Source organism: Scleropages formosus, chromosome 13 (genome assembly GCF_900964775.1).
Source record: "Scleropages formosus chromosome 13, fSclFor1.1, whole genome shotgun sequence".
Lineage (NCBI taxonomy): Eukaryota > Metazoa > Chordata > Actinopteri > Osteoglossiformes > Osteoglossidae > Scleropages > Scleropages formosus.
The window spans coordinates 16,561,431-16,577,814 of record NC_041818.1 but is presented as its reverse complement, the minus strand read 5'-3'; the positions used below and the strand labels follow the sequence as shown (position 1 = coordinate 16,577,814).

The following is a 16,384-nucleotide window of genomic DNA, read 5'->3' as shown; positions in this document are numbered from 1 at the left end:
TTCCTATGATTTTATCATTAACTTGCACACACAGTCGATTGGTTGGTATATGTACTCCTACTTGCCAAAACTGTTTGCTGGGGCAGAGTGTACATCTGTAATTGTTCCCATGATCTCTACTGCAAAGTCAGATATCACCCTGCCTTCTCATCTTCCCTTTTCTCAGCCTGCTTTTAGTATCTTTGGCATGAAGGGATGAATGAGAGCGATGAATAGATGCTATTGCATTCCTTGTACACTGCATACTGTTTCAAATGGCAAACTACATAGTGCTACCGCTCTAAAACAGTAATACACTGAAACATCTCTATTTTCAGTCATGTATTTCCTATAACACGGGGCTTATCGCCAAGGTTGAATGCAGTACGTGATTGTTGTATAAAACCTTTCATATATTAAGAATGACGGAACAATTAATTTTCAGTTAATTCTCAATGGTCATTGTTTTTGCACCATGCATAAAAAAATGAAGTATACAGTATACTGGAATAATAACATTAATGCAATATCTGTTAAATCTGGCAAAATTGATATGGTCAGTCCTGTGTATACCAGCCATATCTGTTCTAGCTGAAAGGGTTTTCTCAGTGGCTGGGCTTATCATCTGACTCTGGTTTGGCTTTCTTCCCAAACACCTAAAGACATGCTTGTGCTTTAAATAACAGTAGTGTTTTAAAAATAAGACATTTTTGTGGATCAAATTAATTGGTATGTTAATTGCATTGTACTTCAGGTAGCATTGGACAAAAGTTTCTGTACAGGCAGGAGATATAAATAAGTACATGTGAATGTATTTTACAATGTGAGTGGAAGACTTTAGTTACACTTATCTATCTGGTTTATTCAAGGGATTTTTCACTTGATGATTTGAATTTTCTCTCTCAATTTTGTGAATTTAAATTTGTCAAAATGTTTTTGACAGGATCAAATGTTCAGATATAAAATTGCTGTAAAATATTTGAACATTGGGCATGTATTGATTAATGAATGCTAAGTATTAAAAAATTCAAAACAAAATTCCTTTCAACCTGCTAAATACTGCTCAAGTAATTGTAAAACTCTAAGTGTTTCACAACAAAGCTACGAAGAGGGCAATGTCATCCTGTTTGTGTTTCAATATGCTTGTCCTCTTTGCCCACACAGAGCTAGAGTGGGGCATGTGAGCCAGTTGCTCTTTGTCTTAATGCCAGGATACAGCAGTGAAGTACATCTGTTAATGTTTAAAATCAAAGTGGCTTTATTATCATTTCAGCCATATACAGCTGGTACAGGATTCAGTGAAACGAAACAATGTTCCTCCAGGACCATGGTGCTACATTTAAAAAAAAAAAAAAAAAAAACCACAAAAGCTACCTGCACAAACAAAAAAAAAAAAAGAAAAACAGAAGATATTACAATATAATAATACATACTATAGATATAAACATATTAATTAGTAGCAAAAGAACACCATCTTGGTCTGTTTCATGCTCATTCCCAGTGGTTTTGTCATTTGGGACAGAGTCGTGTCGTCTTCCGTTGCATGACAAAATTTACAGTTTAGATCTATTCCAACTCTCCAGGAACATTTTTATACCTGTTGTCTTTGTATTACAGTTAGGAGGAGTGCAGAGATGTGGATACATGAGTGACAAGAGCACAGATTAGGATAAGTGAACTGTGACACCATCCGTTTTTACACTGTCGGCTGTTAGGGAATGTATTGCATTAAAAAACATGCCCAAAAAGTTGTCTATTGCCAGCAGTTCAGGAATAAAAAGCAGTAGACAAGCTTTATTTCCACATAGCTGCAATGATGAGACAGGTGCTTCCATCAGGCTAGCAAATTTCTTTTCCACATCCCAGGACCCAAATGTCTGATATAGTCAGATCCTGAACTGTTTTTGTCTGCTGATGATATTGCAGTTTAGTTGGGAGGTAGATGAGGAGAGTGCAGGATTTAGTCTGTATCGTGCTTCACACTACATAGTTGTTTAGATTTTATAAAGAAGTGTGTCTATAAATGAATGTGAAGTTTGTGTGTGTGATTATATCAGATATAAACTTTAGTGTAGGTATGTCGAGATTGAGTTTTTGTGCATACACTTCCATATTTATGAAGAACTGTCAAATTCCATTAAATTAGGGTGAAGTCAAAAGTTTTCCTGGCAGAGAATGAAATTTTAACACATTCAAGACACTTAACAGATGTCATTTTGAATGGCATGTAAATATAAATAATAAGTTATGTAAACAATTGCGTTAACTGTGATGAGATCATTAATCCTTTTGATATTGTGTTTTGGACAGTTTTTAATAAAAAATACATGTAACTGACTGACTGGTAAAATGTTCTTAATGTATTCTATCGATAAGTTATAGCTGTTATTTTTGTTTTTTCTTCCCCATCCTGCGGTTTTTCTCGCTTTGGTGAAGGATGGAGGGCTCGACAAAACACTGATGGTAACTAAAATATTTTACCTTAACGCTTCCACTTTATTCTTGCTACAAACTTCTGTCTCTCAGTCTCCAATCATCCCTTATTTTATTTGGAATCTGAAATAATTTCTGCATATTTAAAATCCGTGTACTAAATGATAACTGATTCAAATTTCAATTGTATTGTTTTTACTCAGTATTTTAATTAATTTTAATGATTGAATACATCTGTGATTCTGAGAACTAGGGGACTTGTATAATGTGTAAATTACATCATTGTTTTAATCGTATGTTTAGCGCTACTGCATAGTATTTTATTGAAAATCCTAAGTGAATTGTTCACATTTTCAGTATATGATTTTATTACTTTATATCTGTGACCCGTACTTTATATTTACAATCATAGTTACAGCATTAAAATGTACACTGTTAGCTACAGAAGTAGCAGTAGTGGTGCAGTTTATTTTTCTTGTACTAAAAAAAAAAAAAAAAAAAAAATTAGAAAACAAACATCAACAAAACCATGACTTCAGTAGGTATTTGTCTGTGCTCTTCTTTCACCAGGGAGTGCTAAAGACATTCTTAACTTTGTATTCTCTCACAATTTAATTTTGTCAGACAAAAAGAATAATGTACACCCCCCAGTTAGTCTGTGTGTTGTCCATAGCCCTTCACTTAAGTGCTGAGTAGTCTTTTTTTTTTTTTTTTTTTTAATTTTTATTTTATTTAAAAAAAGTGCTCTGTCCTTGTATGTTCCCTCATCTTCCAATCTTATCAAGACAGTAATAAAAATGGCCACTGGAGGTGTGGTGGCCATAGCAAAACAGATAAAGCAAATTAACCAATTACATTGCAAAGATTTGAATTAGAACTTTTTATCTGATGACTTTTAGATGTTATCAGTAAACTGACATTTCAGGTTGCTAACATCTCAGGGTTAGGGTGTTGGAGTTCTCAAGCTATTTATTTGGATTGTCTCATCCTTGCATGCTATATACAGCATCTGTTTATATGTACTGCTTTTTACAATGTAAAACAGTGTCACTTGCTTTATCTCTTTAGAAATAACAGGATACATGTTTGTTTTAAAGTGTTATTGACTTGTTTTCATGCTTACTGGCCATTTGCACTAATGAGCCTATGCAGTTTGTCAGGATTTTATATGCACCAATCTAAGACATTGGTTGCATTCAACATGTCTGGGGCAAAATTATGCAAGTAATATGTTACTTTTCATTCACCGTAACTTTTTTATGCAATAAATATTTTGTAAGGACTCGCCCAACACTTAATATGCTGGAACACACATGCCAACTGGCCTATAGTATTCTGACCTTGTTCAGAGCTCCCCCATGAAGACCAGTAGTAGCCTAGTCAAACAGCCAGACACAATTCTTTGTTAGCAATGGCTTAGATGTGGCTGTAATACACAAAGTGCCAGTTCATGTCAGAGTGGTTGTCTATCATTCATTGCTGTTCACCAGTCCTCTTGTATTTGCTGTTGTAGGAAGCAGTTATTTCTTTGGCTCATATTAAGCTTTATTCTCGGCACTTCTTGTTGGAGTTTGTTTTTAGTAGAATTCTTTTTCATTAGTCAAAGTAGGTCAAGGATTAATGCCTTATTACATTAAAAAGTAACTGTTTTCCTGTGTACAAGATATAACGTGTTATTATTGTGAACCATTTGTTAGAATAGATGCTTTTGCTCTTCCAGTTTATATGGCAGTAAAATAGCAATGCAAGTGGTTAGATCTGCTGCCTTTGAACCCAAAGGTTGCAGGTTTGATTCTCACTTCCAGATTTAGTACCCTTGAGCAAGGTACTTACTCTGAAATTGCCCCAGTAAAAAATTACCAAGCAGTATAAATGGGTAAATAATTGTAAGTAGGTTAAAACGTTGTAACTCGTTTTGGAGAAAAAGCGTCAGCTAAATGTATTATATAATGTAAATGTAAAAGTTAAGACTCTCTGGGTGTGCTATACAGTATACTAGCTAGTTACTAGCCAGTGTCAGGTCTGCTGTCTGGTTGAACCAACATCAAATCTCTACATTCTCGGTGTTTGAGCTGTACCGCTGCCTCTCATACAGCTGTGCACCAGTATAGTTGGTTAAGTCAACACTGGATGACACTGCTGTATTTTAAGGAATTTAGTGAAAATGCATCTTTGCTCATGTCATCTACTGCCTACTTTTGTGATAATTTGTGATAATGTACAACTGGTACTGGTAAAATTTTAAGAAAAATGTAATTACTGCGATCATTATGATGTCGTATGTCCGGTACACCATTTATGTTGAATGGGAATTACATGGAAAAATCACACCATCTTGCAGGTTTTTATAAAACAGGCATACTTGCTGCTGTTGCAATGAGGATCTTCATTGTAGTTCAGTTGTGCCATGGCCTTGGTTGCTAACCATGTTCTCTGGTTCCCCTGTTAGGACAACATAATTACCTGTGTGCGGGGCGAAATGACTGCATCATTGACAAGATCCGCAGGAAGAACTGCCCTGCCTGCCGGTTCCGCAAGTGTCTCCAGGCAGGCATGAATCTGGATGGTGAGTCTGGTCCACTCTCCCTCAGTCGTGTGTGCTTAAATGGCCACTGTCTAAATCAGCTGCAATGGCACTTAAATCCTGTGACAAAATTGTAATTCCTGTATCTTTGCAAGCAGAATATTTTAAACATTTGTCAGCTAAAATGTAGCATAGGGTTTCAGTCATTTAAAATTACTTCCACATCTCGTACCAGGTATGAAATGTTGGGTGATGTACAGATGGGTTGCCTATTTGTCTAGGTGGGGGGGATAAGCATTGGGGAAATCTGTGGAGAATGAAATCCAAGGTTGTGGTAGGAAAGCTCTTAGTTGTCATAGAAACCTTAATAGAGGAAATTTAAAGGGGGGTGGTGGTGGAGTGGGTGGAGACAAGCTCATGATGCAGCTGTATTCAGTGTTAACCTTTTAAACTGAGCTTACACAGCAGAAGGTGGTATGCTAAGCCAGCAGTTTGTCTTTTTATTAACCTTAGAGTATTAAGTTGCATTTTAAGTGTTTCTTGTTTTGACATACTGGAAAGTACAAGAAAAATGGCATTAAACTGGGAGATGTTTAATTGAGACATTCATCAGTAGCTAGTTCTGTTAGTGCTGAAATATTAGCATATATTTGAATCAAAGTTGTTTTTCTAAGCATGTGAAAGACCTCAGTGATTTCATTGCTTCATAGTATCGTGGTTAACTGAACTTATTTAGAATTCAGAGCCTACTTAGCACATCTGAAAACTTGAGTTACTTTTTCAGGGAAATGCTGAAAAGAGCTTTTTACCTATATACCTCTGTAGCGCACAACTGCCAAACTGACCACTAAGGGTGGCAGGGGGGATCTTTGAGGAAACAGTCACAAATGAGGTTGTTGAGTCTGTGTCAGTTGTCAGTCAAAGGTGGTGAGGAGCTAATTTTATAGCCCATCAAACAGAAATGGGAAGTCCTCATTGTTAGGTAGGAAAAGCCATAAAGGAATCAGTTTACCTGTTATTAATACTGATATATATTTTGGCACATTTAAAATGCAAAAGTGACTTTAAAGGGTTATTTTGTATAGGTCATGTTCTCAGAAAGTAGATCATCATGTGACAGCCCAGGTGAGGAGTCACAAATTTTGTAACATTAAGATTGACAGGATCAGAATACACTGCTGTGCATCTGTTAGAAACTAAAGCATTTAAAGGGACCGTAATAGTGCTGCTCTTTGACTACAGCAAGGAAAACGAAGAAGCTGAACAGGTTAAAGGGGGTGCAGCAGGCCATAGCACCAGAGCCAGCCACCGCACCTCCGCAGGAGGCACAACCCTTACTGCCCAAGTCCATGCCCCAGCTCAGCCCCACCATGCTGTCGTTACTGAAAGCCATCGAACCCGAGACGATCTATGCTGGCTATGATAGCGCCATACCAGACACCTCTACACGTCTCATGACTACTCTCAACAGGCTGGGTGGGCGACAGGTGGTCTCTGCTGTGAAATGGGCCAAGGCCCTGCCTGGTAAGAACAGCTTTGTCACATTACAGCTTTAAAGGTCTGTTTATTAAAAATACTCATGTATTTTAGATGGGAAAGGTCAAATAGATACTGCATAGTATTCCAGTTTCATTTATTTGCATGCGTTTTCCAAATTGACATAGATTTGTATTGAACTAGGAATTATCACATGAATAGAAAAATAAAGCACTTAAGTTATATGGTGTGCAGAAAAATAGATTCACATTAATAAATATGCTTAGATTTCAAATTTCAGAAAGTAACTGAGAGAAGAGAATGCTGCTTATCCTGTTGAAGTGCAATGACAAACATTTGAGATGTGCAAATACTCCAGCTGCTGTAGCTGGACTGATGTCTTCTCCAGTTTATGTGGTTTTGGAGTATAGTTTGTTTTTTGGTTTGAAGCATTGTCTGTGGAGTTCTACATTTTCGTTAAAATACCCTTTAATTGTCTTGAAATTGCACGAGATGTACATGTAGCGCTTGAAATGTTCATTCCTCCTCGTGTGCCTCACAGGATTCCGGAATCTGCATCTGGATGATCAGATGACCCTGCTGCAGTACTCCTGGCTCTTCCTCATGTCTTTTAGTCTGGGCTGGAGGTCTTACCAGCAGTCCAATGGAAGTATGCTCTGCTTTGCTCCAGATCTGGTTTTTAATGAGTAAGTGCCCTGCAGACAGTCTCTCACAATTCTAATCTGCAGTCTAATTTTCATATTCTTACAACACTATAAATGTATTAGGCTTTTACTTACAAAATTAAGAATATATGTATGGCATGCTGGTCAAATTTGTGTTAGCTGCATAATGTTCACACTATCACACTTTTTGTGTAATCCATCAATAGATGCTACCCTAATTAACCTTTCTCTCTCTCTCTCTGTTATGCAGGGAGAGGATGAAGCTGCCCTATATGAACGATCAGTGCGAACAGATGCTGAAGATCTCAAACGAGTTTGTGAGGCTTCAGGTGTCCCATGAAGAGTACCTCTGCATGAAGGTCCTGTTGCTGCTCAGCACAGGTGAAAATTGTCACAAGCTCTCCTCTGCTAACCAGCTGCAGTCACTGTACCTAATAAAAGCCTGTTTCATAACAGTTTAGGAGTAATTTCTGTGCATAAATCTTATACTGCATAATATGCACCAAAAGTCTCCACAGCCTGTTGAATTTATAAAATCTAAATTCCCCCCCCACTTGTTTTTTCAAGACATTGTTGAATCTTAACACAAGCTGCCTTTAATGAAAAAAGAGCAAAAGGAATGCTCAGGTGTGAGCTTACATGATGCGGATGCTTTTTAATTATGGTCAAGGTTTATTTTGAATAAATTTAGTTATTAAATGACTTGTGTAATAATTAACACTGTCATTTGAAAGGTTCTTAAATGCCAGGAAGAAACGTATAGCCTCAAAAATTACCTCGGAAATGAATCGGCACTTCTGTGACCTAGTCGCAACAAAATCTGAGTCATGGTCTTTAGAAAGCTGGACTTTATGACAGGGCTGCTATATTCCTTGTATCCAACACCAACACACAAAGATGCATAATCTGGTGTAAAGAACTCTGTAAAACCTGGACTCCTGAGCAGTGGGGGTGGAAAGTAATGTGATCTGACAAGTCACTCTTCATCCTTTTTTCTTCTTCCATGTGTTCTCTGTATTTTGAGAAAAGCCAAGGCTGCTTTTAACGCATATTGTCTATTTCTAGCTGTTAAACATGGTAGGGGATCCATAACAGTATGGGCAGCTATTTCATGGGAGTCATTATGTCTAAGGATTGCTCTACATGGTTATTAGGCCATTTTAAGGCCAGTGCACCCCTATTGTGAAAACACTATTCTTCTAGAATTCCACCTCCATCTCTCAAAGAGCTGGAAGCTTTTCTTCCTGATGAATGGTGCAATATTCCACTACAAACAGTACAGGGCTTGTATGACAGCATTCCAAGAAGGATTGAAGAGGTTCTGAAGGGTAGCCATAGTCCTTATTAGGTCCTTGACACAAATATATTATGCTTCTATTTATTATTTCAGAAGTTTCAACTAAATTACGTCTATATAACCTGTACATCTTTGTATTGCATCTTCATAATTGGTAGTACATGTGAAAATATTAATGTATAGGTATTTCTTTCTTGTTGACCTGTGGCTCACCTGCTGCTGTAGTACCCAAGGATGGACTGAGGAGTCAGGCTGTGTTTGATGAGATCCGCATGTCCTACATTAAGGAACTGGGTAAAGCTATCGTCAAGCGTGAGGAGAACTCCAGCCAGAACTGGCAGAGGTTCTACCAGCTGACCAAGCTGCTGGACTCTATGCATGAGGTAAGCAGGATGACGTCTCCAGAAAGAGAGAGTAATGAATGTTGTCATGTAGAACATAACCAAGCATTCTCTCTCTCACACACACACACAAACACACAGACACAGTCCCAGGGGGTAGCTGCGTGCCGGAGCCTAACCCGGCAACACACACGGCGTGAGGGGGAGGGGACACACCCAGGACAGGACACCAGTCCGTCACATCAGATGCCAATTCAAATTGGTATGCTAGCTCTCATTATGATAACATGAATACAAAATACTTAAAATTTCTAATGGCAAAAACTTCATTACTCAGAAATGAGAAATTGGTTGAAATTCACCATCTGGGGTATGACTGTGGTGGCAAAGGCGGAGCAGCAGGTAGTGCTGCCTGCCTCACAGCATCAGGGCTGTTCAGGAATAGGCTCAGACCTAGCAGTCTAGATGGAGTTTGCATGGATTTCATGTGGGAGCTCCAGTTTCTTCCCACAGTCCAAAGACATGCAATTCATGTGAAGTGGCCACTCTAAATTGCCCTTAGTATGTGAATGGTTGTGTGCGTGCGTGTATGGCTACCCTGTGAAAAACTGATGTCCTATCCAGGGTGTACCCTCCCCCTAGCCTTGCCCCCATGGGTTCTGGGATATGATGATCTGGAGCCTGACCTTAACTGCGTTTCCTGGTAAATGAAAGTGAGTGAGTGAGAAGGGGGACGTGGTGGCGCAACAGGTTTGACCAGGTCCTGCTCTCCGGTGGGTCTAGGGTTCAAGTCCTGCTTGGGGTGCCTTGTGATGGACTGACGTCCCATCCTGGGTGTGTCCCCTCCCCCCTCCAGCCTTGTGCCCTGTGTTGCGAGATTAGGCTCTGCCTCCCTGCGACCCCGAATGGGACAAGCGGTTCATAAATGTGCGTGCGTGCGTGCGTGCGCGCACATTTGCACATTGCTGGTAGGGGTGAGAGGCCAGTTGGCCTTAGTCAGTCTGATTCATGTGTTGTTTGACCACCCCTCACCCCATCCCACCCCACCCCCAGAGGTTTGTTTATTCAAGTCTGCGGTCAGCCTGGAGTCCTTTTCCTCTTCTCCGTTTCTGGCTTGCTACTTCCTGATTGCTTCATCATCATTAAGTGCAATGTTGGTGACTCTGTACTCTAGTTCTTGTATTTATTGAAAGATTAATTCATTTTACCATTTCCACGTATCCTTATCTTGGCTGTACCTCTTACTTTAATAGTGTTTATTGCAGGTATATGTTTTGTGTGATAGATTCATTTATTTTCTCCCACCTTATGAATGCAGTCTGCTTTCTGGATACAGTGCTATAAAGGAATAAATTCTGTTGTCCTTTATATATTCATACACTTGGACCAGTGCAAAAGTTTGCATAAAAATGTAATCAGTTCCAACACATTATTGTGGCCAGTTGTCTTGGTCAGTCAGCTGTAAAATCTCCATCCTCTCTATTAGTGGAATCCTACCCATCAGTATGACACTGAGGTTTCCTGTTAATGTGCCAGGGGTATATTTGTTATCATTTGTTTGATGGAGTGTTGTTGTTTCTGCAGCTGGTTGGGGGGCTACTGAACTTCTGCTTCTACACATTTGTGAACAAGTCTCTCAGTGTGGAGTTCCCAGAGATGCTGGCAGAAATCATCAGCAACCAGTTACCGAAATTTAAAGCCGGAAGTGTAAAGCCACTGCTCTTTCATCAGAAATGACTGCCTTAAAAAGTACGAAGCAATGCCTTAAGTTCTATCAGCTCCGCCTCACATTTCCCAGAGAAATTCCTTCCCCCCCCCGAAAAAATGGAGGATTGTTGGGTGACTGCATCGTGCTTACTACCAAAAGGATATGAGGAAATGGGAAATGGAACAGGGTTGCACCAGGTTGTGGTAGAGGTGTGTGTGTGTGTGTGTGTGTGTGTGTGGGGATGGAAATGCAGAAGACTTTTTCAGTTAAGCTTACATGCAGCCTCAATATTAAAGGAATGGTATTCATGATACTCATAGTATTGAAATAAACTACCATTTTATGTGTTTGACATGATCTGTGCAAAAAAAGATTTGATGAGAGATATCCAGATTTAGATACTGATGTTTCTAGGAAGCAACATTTAACTAAATTTCAGCTGATGACAGTTGTAGCTGAACCCAAAGATTTGTGCTGTCAAACAAGCACATCTCAGTGGGATAGTATTTTTTTTTTATCAAGGAATTTCCATTTAGCAGGTGCGTTATGGATTGTTATACATGAGGAAAAATACTTAAGGTTTATACCACAGGTTTTTTTTGTTTCAATAATATGTGCGTCATGAGTGCATTATTCACCTAAATTGGCCAGAAGTATTTTCTGAAATGCAAACTGTTTTACTTTTTTAAAGAGAATTTTGTATCCTAAGGACATTGATTTAATGCATGCAAAAGGTTTACAGAGTATATCAGAAAAGGGAAAATGTGCCTTTTTTTAGCTTTACTGTCTGATTTTAGCCATTTTCTGTAACGTTTCAAGGCAAGATCTTTGCATACACAGTGGTTAACCCTCTTTTTTTTTTTTTTTTTCCCCCCTCCCCCCCTCTTCAATGTATTACTTGCTGTGGCAAATTTTTCTTTTTTTTTTTTTGAATAGCCATGTTTGTTTTCTCAACTTGGGCAGCTCAGTGATCCTTGGAAGTGTGAACTACAATAAGTGATCCTTATTAATAAGGTATGAACATTAAGAACCTATTTGTTTCATGTCAGTTTTAATGTATATTTCTCAGTTTAAATGCAAATCTCTGCACTTTCGGTATCTTAACAAATGCTTTAAATGTCAGACTTACAGGAGAGGCCGGATTTGCTGTAGTCAACGTTTATATTTGATGAGTTAAGCTTTTGCCATCTCTTATAATATGCTCTAGATAGAGGTGATTTGTATATAAGTGAATAAACAAATTTCATTTCCTAAATTTATCGAAAGGCCATTTTTTCCCGCCAAGTTCATGAGCAAAAGATGGCATATTAATTCATAAGCTACCATCACATATAATGTCGTCATCACTTCCTGGCTCAGGTGCAATGCAGGCAAAGTGTTAAGATTCAGCAAGTCTCGGCCAAAACCGGTTTTACACACACACTTTGCCCAGACCCCTTTTGGGAAAAGAAAGGGGTGTGTGCTGCAGGCGTTCCTCCACTGGGTGCGTGTCAAACATACATACCCATTCTGCATGATAAAGTGTGTTCTGTGGTGGATGACGCCCTTTGCTGAGAGAGCTTCGCCACCTGCCTTGTCTTTGTTCACTCAAGTGGTAGTTTGGCAGATGGAGGGGGAACACAAGACGTATTCATACAAAACTGACTTTTTTGTTTGGCCCACAGTACATATGTACACGTCCTTCTCTATGTCTCCAGTGCCAAATGTTTTTTAAATTGTATTTTTTACAGTTTTAAATAGTGCTTAACAGATGTTAATGTTTATATTAAAAGGAAATGAAGCTATTTTTCCCTTCCCTATAAAAGCATATTTCCTTTAAAGATATGAACAGTGAAATACCAGTGGTCATCCTGTGCTTGTCTGCTTCACTTAGGATTGTTTGTCCAAGGAGCTGATCAAAGACAGGGCTTGGGTCTCACCAGCTAAAATGAAACTTTTTTTTTTTTTTTTTTTTTTATAAATAATACACAAATGTTTAGCAAGCCCCTTTTGTAAACCTATCAAAGATATATTGAAAATGATGGAAAGTACTGAGGTATTTTTATAATAGCTTTCTTTCCCCCCCCCCCCCCCCCCCCCTTTGGTCACCAGCAAATTTTCTGTTCAGTCTTATTATGGCTTGTCATCAGTTTTTGCACACTGGTCTTAAAGTTCCTATCAGGTTTGAGTGTGTGTCAGCAGAACACAGCACAACTTCAGGCATAGAATTGGTTGAATGATTGAATGTGAGCTCAATAAAGTATTTTTTAGACATGAAATGAATGTGACATTACAAAAGATAGATTTGCACTGAAATAGACACAGAAAATTAGATTTTAACATAGCTTAAAGCAAATTAGACATCAAGTATTGTAATGCATTTTCTGATGTTTTTTAACAGTATTGAAATGCAATATTCAAATTTTTCTTAATTTCTAGAAAAAGTTTCATTGACTGGTTTGTTCAGCTATTGGTGCTGATGAAGATGCTCTCTTTTGTCATGTCACAGAAATGCAGCATTACCCATTTTGAAATACTGGCCACTGGTTATTACAAAATGTTACACTAAAAATGCTGTTGCCTCAGTACAAATATTGTTCATTTAATTCTGAGTAAAGTTTCCTAGATTTTTTTTTTTTTTGTATGTAGGTATACCAAAAATAAGGGGTGGAATCAGTGCTTGTTGCCTGTGGCATTGAAACAAACTGTTGGATTGGAAATCCAGGAATAAAATGATGTGCTGAGTGAGGTGTAATAGACAGATGAGTTCATGAGCTAAAAGCTTTGCTGAATGGTCCTTATCTGAACAGACACCTCAGCACCCAATCAATATGAGGCAAAAAAAAAAAAAAAAAAAGTATACTTATATAATGTGTGTAATATATATAAAAGGTAAAAGTTGTGTAGAGCCATGTTCATACAATGCTTTTGTTTGTGCTCCATGTCCTTCACTAGATTTTTCTTTTATGCATTTGGGTTACTTTCACATACAGTGTCAGGAGCTGAAAGTTCCTCCCAGAGTGACAGATGGCAGGTGAGATGCTCTATCTAAAGAAAGATTTAAGGAAAAAAAAAAAAAAGAAAAAAAATTTACCCCTTAGATAGAACCTTTAATAAGTAGAAGTATTCAGAGTATTGTAAAATAATTTTGATAAAAGTATTTTTATACAAATTTTCTCAAAGGTTCAGAAAAAAATGGAGACAGCCTTAAAATGCATTAACATTCAGGAAAAAATATAAATTGTAAATGCTTCTTAAGTGCATCATTGCCTGGATGCACTGTTTCCCATTGTATTGTTAATTATTTAAAAATATATTGCTTTTATAGTTTACAGCATATATAATCTATTAATATGAAGTGAAAGTTTATATGTATGGAAGAACTTTGTGCAAATATGAGTGGAAGGCTGGTTATTGTGGCAATTTGTAAATACATGCAAATTCTCTTTGTAGAAACATTTAATGTGTGCCATGTTTTCAATAAATCAAAACATTTTAAAAAACTGGAGTGTTTATATATTAGTGACCAAAGCAGAAAGTAAGGATACCCATGCAGCTATAGGATGTGCAGCCACAACTTGGTATTTATCAAGTAAACACATTAGATTTCTCAGAAATGCCTTTTGTAATGGTTTAGGGCTTTGGTGATGTTACTGTGAAGATCAGAACTGTGTGTGAAAGTAATCTATGAGCTGGAGTGAGTCTGAGAATTTGCACTACCCTGAAACTGGTGGAGAAAGCCTATTTTCTATAAGACACATGCAAATATCTTTAAAAAGTTTAAGGGCAGATCATATGTCACTGGTATATGGCTTTTGCTAAAGTCTGTTTTGCTTGTATTTCAAATATGTAAATGTAATCCAATGTAAAGAGTATACAGTGTATTTGTTTAAAAAATAGTTTTCTATTCCTTCTGTATTATACTTCTGTAGTAAATGTTGATCTTTTCACCTATTTGATTAAATGTTGGACTGTCCTTTTTCGTGTGGTACTTCTGGAGACATTACAGGTGTACTCAGCTAGGTATGATGTTAACACCATGGTTTAAAAAGTTAGTTTATTGTAAGTCACTTAATGCAGTCCAGATGAGCAATCGTAATAAAAGCGCTTTTACATTCTGGTGCCTCATCCGTGTGGGTTTGTTAAGGCTCCCTTTGTTAAATGGCAGCTTTTTCTGAACCGCTTGTAAATTTTAATAACTTCCTTGATCGTATCAGGACTTAGGTCACAGCTGACAAACAGGAAATGCAGACAGGTCAGGTGTTTAAATGACGGGTGCGTCTCCGCGAACCCTGGGAATATTGAATGTGAGAACAGGGTGACGTGTTCCAGAGCTACATGTGAAGTCAAAGCACTTCTTTAAAGAAAGGGGGTTTAATGACTTTCACGTCACCTACTTCAGGCTAGATGAGTGATCACCCCCCTCTTCTGTTGCTTGTTGTTGAGCTTGAAATCAGTTTCCTTGATCTGTATCAGGACTTCAGCCACAACTGATAAATCCCAAGTGCCAACATGTAAATGAGTATTGTCACCATAGTGTGGGGAAAAAGACCCTGTTAAACTTAAGAGGAATGTTCTTTGGCTGAAGTGAAAATTACTTGCATGAGAACAAGGAGGCAAAGCGAATGGCCGGCAGGTCGTCTTGAACAAAGTTCACACGAAGTGCTTAGGTTCTTGCTGCTGTGCGTCTGCATGATGCTTCCCAACAGTCACTGTTTTACAAGACCATCACACATGGCAGATTTTTGGTAATAAAATACAGAACAGAATACAGGGCCCTCCTCCTGTAAGATTTAATCTCAAAACAATGTAACAGAGTGGAAAGGAAAATGAAAAGGATACAAAGGAATAATTGAAAGGTTAAAAAAAAAATTAAGTTAGTATGCAAAATAAAATATAAAATTCAATATAAACTTTTAAAAATTGCCTAATTTTTTAGACTTATTTACAGTGTTAATGATCCACCCAAAATTGTCAATTTGGGAACCATCCTAAAACATTAATTTAATGTATCATAAAGGAGAGGCTGACATGAGACGCAAGGACTCCAGTTTCACATTTAGCACATTTCTCCTCTCCTCATTTACAGTGTTGTAAATTATCAAAATGAAAAGTTATTAAAAACAGTTTCTTTGAAGTTGCACACACAGTTTTGAGGATCCATTCTCAGTGCGTGAAGTAGTTCTAAAGCAAGAAGAAGGAAGACGAGAGCAGACTGGGCTCGGCCAGCTACCGGTGCCACCCCACAATGCAGCAGCTGAGGAAGGAGGTCCTCCGTGGACCTGGCGTGGCGTCGCTCTGCTCTCGCAGGCAGTTGGGTTATATGGCCGGGGACGTGGGGACTCCGCTCATGTCACAAGCCGGTCAAGGTCACGCTGTCTTCCGACAGAGACCATTGGCTAGAAGCAGAAGCTCCCGAGAGACAAAGTCCGGTGTAAAAAACAAACTTCAGAATCAAACTTGGCGAGGAGATGTTCTCCACACGCTCACACAAACTCGACGTAGTTCTCCGGTATGAGGCCCGTCCTGCCGTCCAGGGTGCCCTCCAGCCAGCCCGGCTCCCGCGAAGGGTGAACTGCGCACAGAAAAACGCGACCGGTCACACACGGCACGGACCGCCTCCCGCAGCCCTTGGAGCGGAGCTCAATCTACTATCGGCTTTAAAGGTTTTTACAGTTTTTACACCTGAAACCATGTGCTTTAAAAAGCTGTGGCAGCACAATATTACATTCTGAGTGGCAGAGAGTAAACTTTCGGTATGTAGGAAGTGAAATCCATTGCATCCTGGGGGGGGGGGGGGGGGGCACAGTGTGCTAGTCTGAACTGTTTTTATAAACTGATACTAGGACCCCCCCTGAAAATCATCACCACATCTTGAGAGCACTGCTCAGGTAAAAATTTGCACAAAATGTTAACAATTGAAGGAAGTCCCAGTTCAAGCTTTACTGTCCTTCTGTGGTG

General features: G+C 38.6%; 2 protein-coding genes across 6 annotated transcripts in view; one reads left to right on the top strand and one right to left on the bottom strand.

Annotated features, from left to right (window-relative positions):
- The window catches only part of nr3c1 (nuclear receptor subfamily 3, group C, member 1 (glucocorticoid receptor)), a 43,391-nt gene extending 28,850 nt beyond the window's left edge, over nt 1-14,541 (top strand). For 3 of the 4 annotated variants that reach the window (XM_018756421.2, XM_018756420.2, XM_018756419.2), the window contains 7 exons: nt 2,416-2,442; nt 4,862-4,978; nt 6,179-6,460; nt 6,975-7,119; nt 7,349-7,479; nt 8,621-8,778; nt 10,321-14,541. In XM_018756421.2, coding sequence (XP_018611937.1) covers nt 2,416-2,442; nt 4,862-4,978; nt 6,179-6,460; nt 6,975-7,119; nt 7,349-7,479; nt 8,621-8,778; nt 10,321-10,473 — 1,013 coding nt within the window. In that variant the 3' untranslated portion in view covers nt 10,474-14,541. The remainder of the gene's footprint in view (nt 1-2,415; nt 2,443-4,861; nt 4,979-6,178; nt 6,461-6,974; nt 7,120-7,348; nt 7,480-8,620; nt 8,779-10,320) is intronic. The other variant, XM_018756422.2, reaches the window with a different exon arrangement.
- The window catches only part of LOC108936775 (rho GTPase-activating protein 26-like), a 53,478-nt gene continuing 49,667 nt past the window's right edge, over nt 12,574-16,384 (bottom strand). Inside the window, exon 25 of one of the 2 annotated variants that reach the window (XM_029257249.1) lies at nt 12,574-15,998. In XM_029257249.1, the coding sequence (XP_029113082.1) occupies nt 15,910-15,998 (89 nt within the window). In that variant the 3' untranslated portion in view covers nt 12,574-15,909. The remainder of the gene's footprint in view (nt 15,999-16,384) is intronic. The other variant, XM_029257250.1, reaches the window with a different exon arrangement.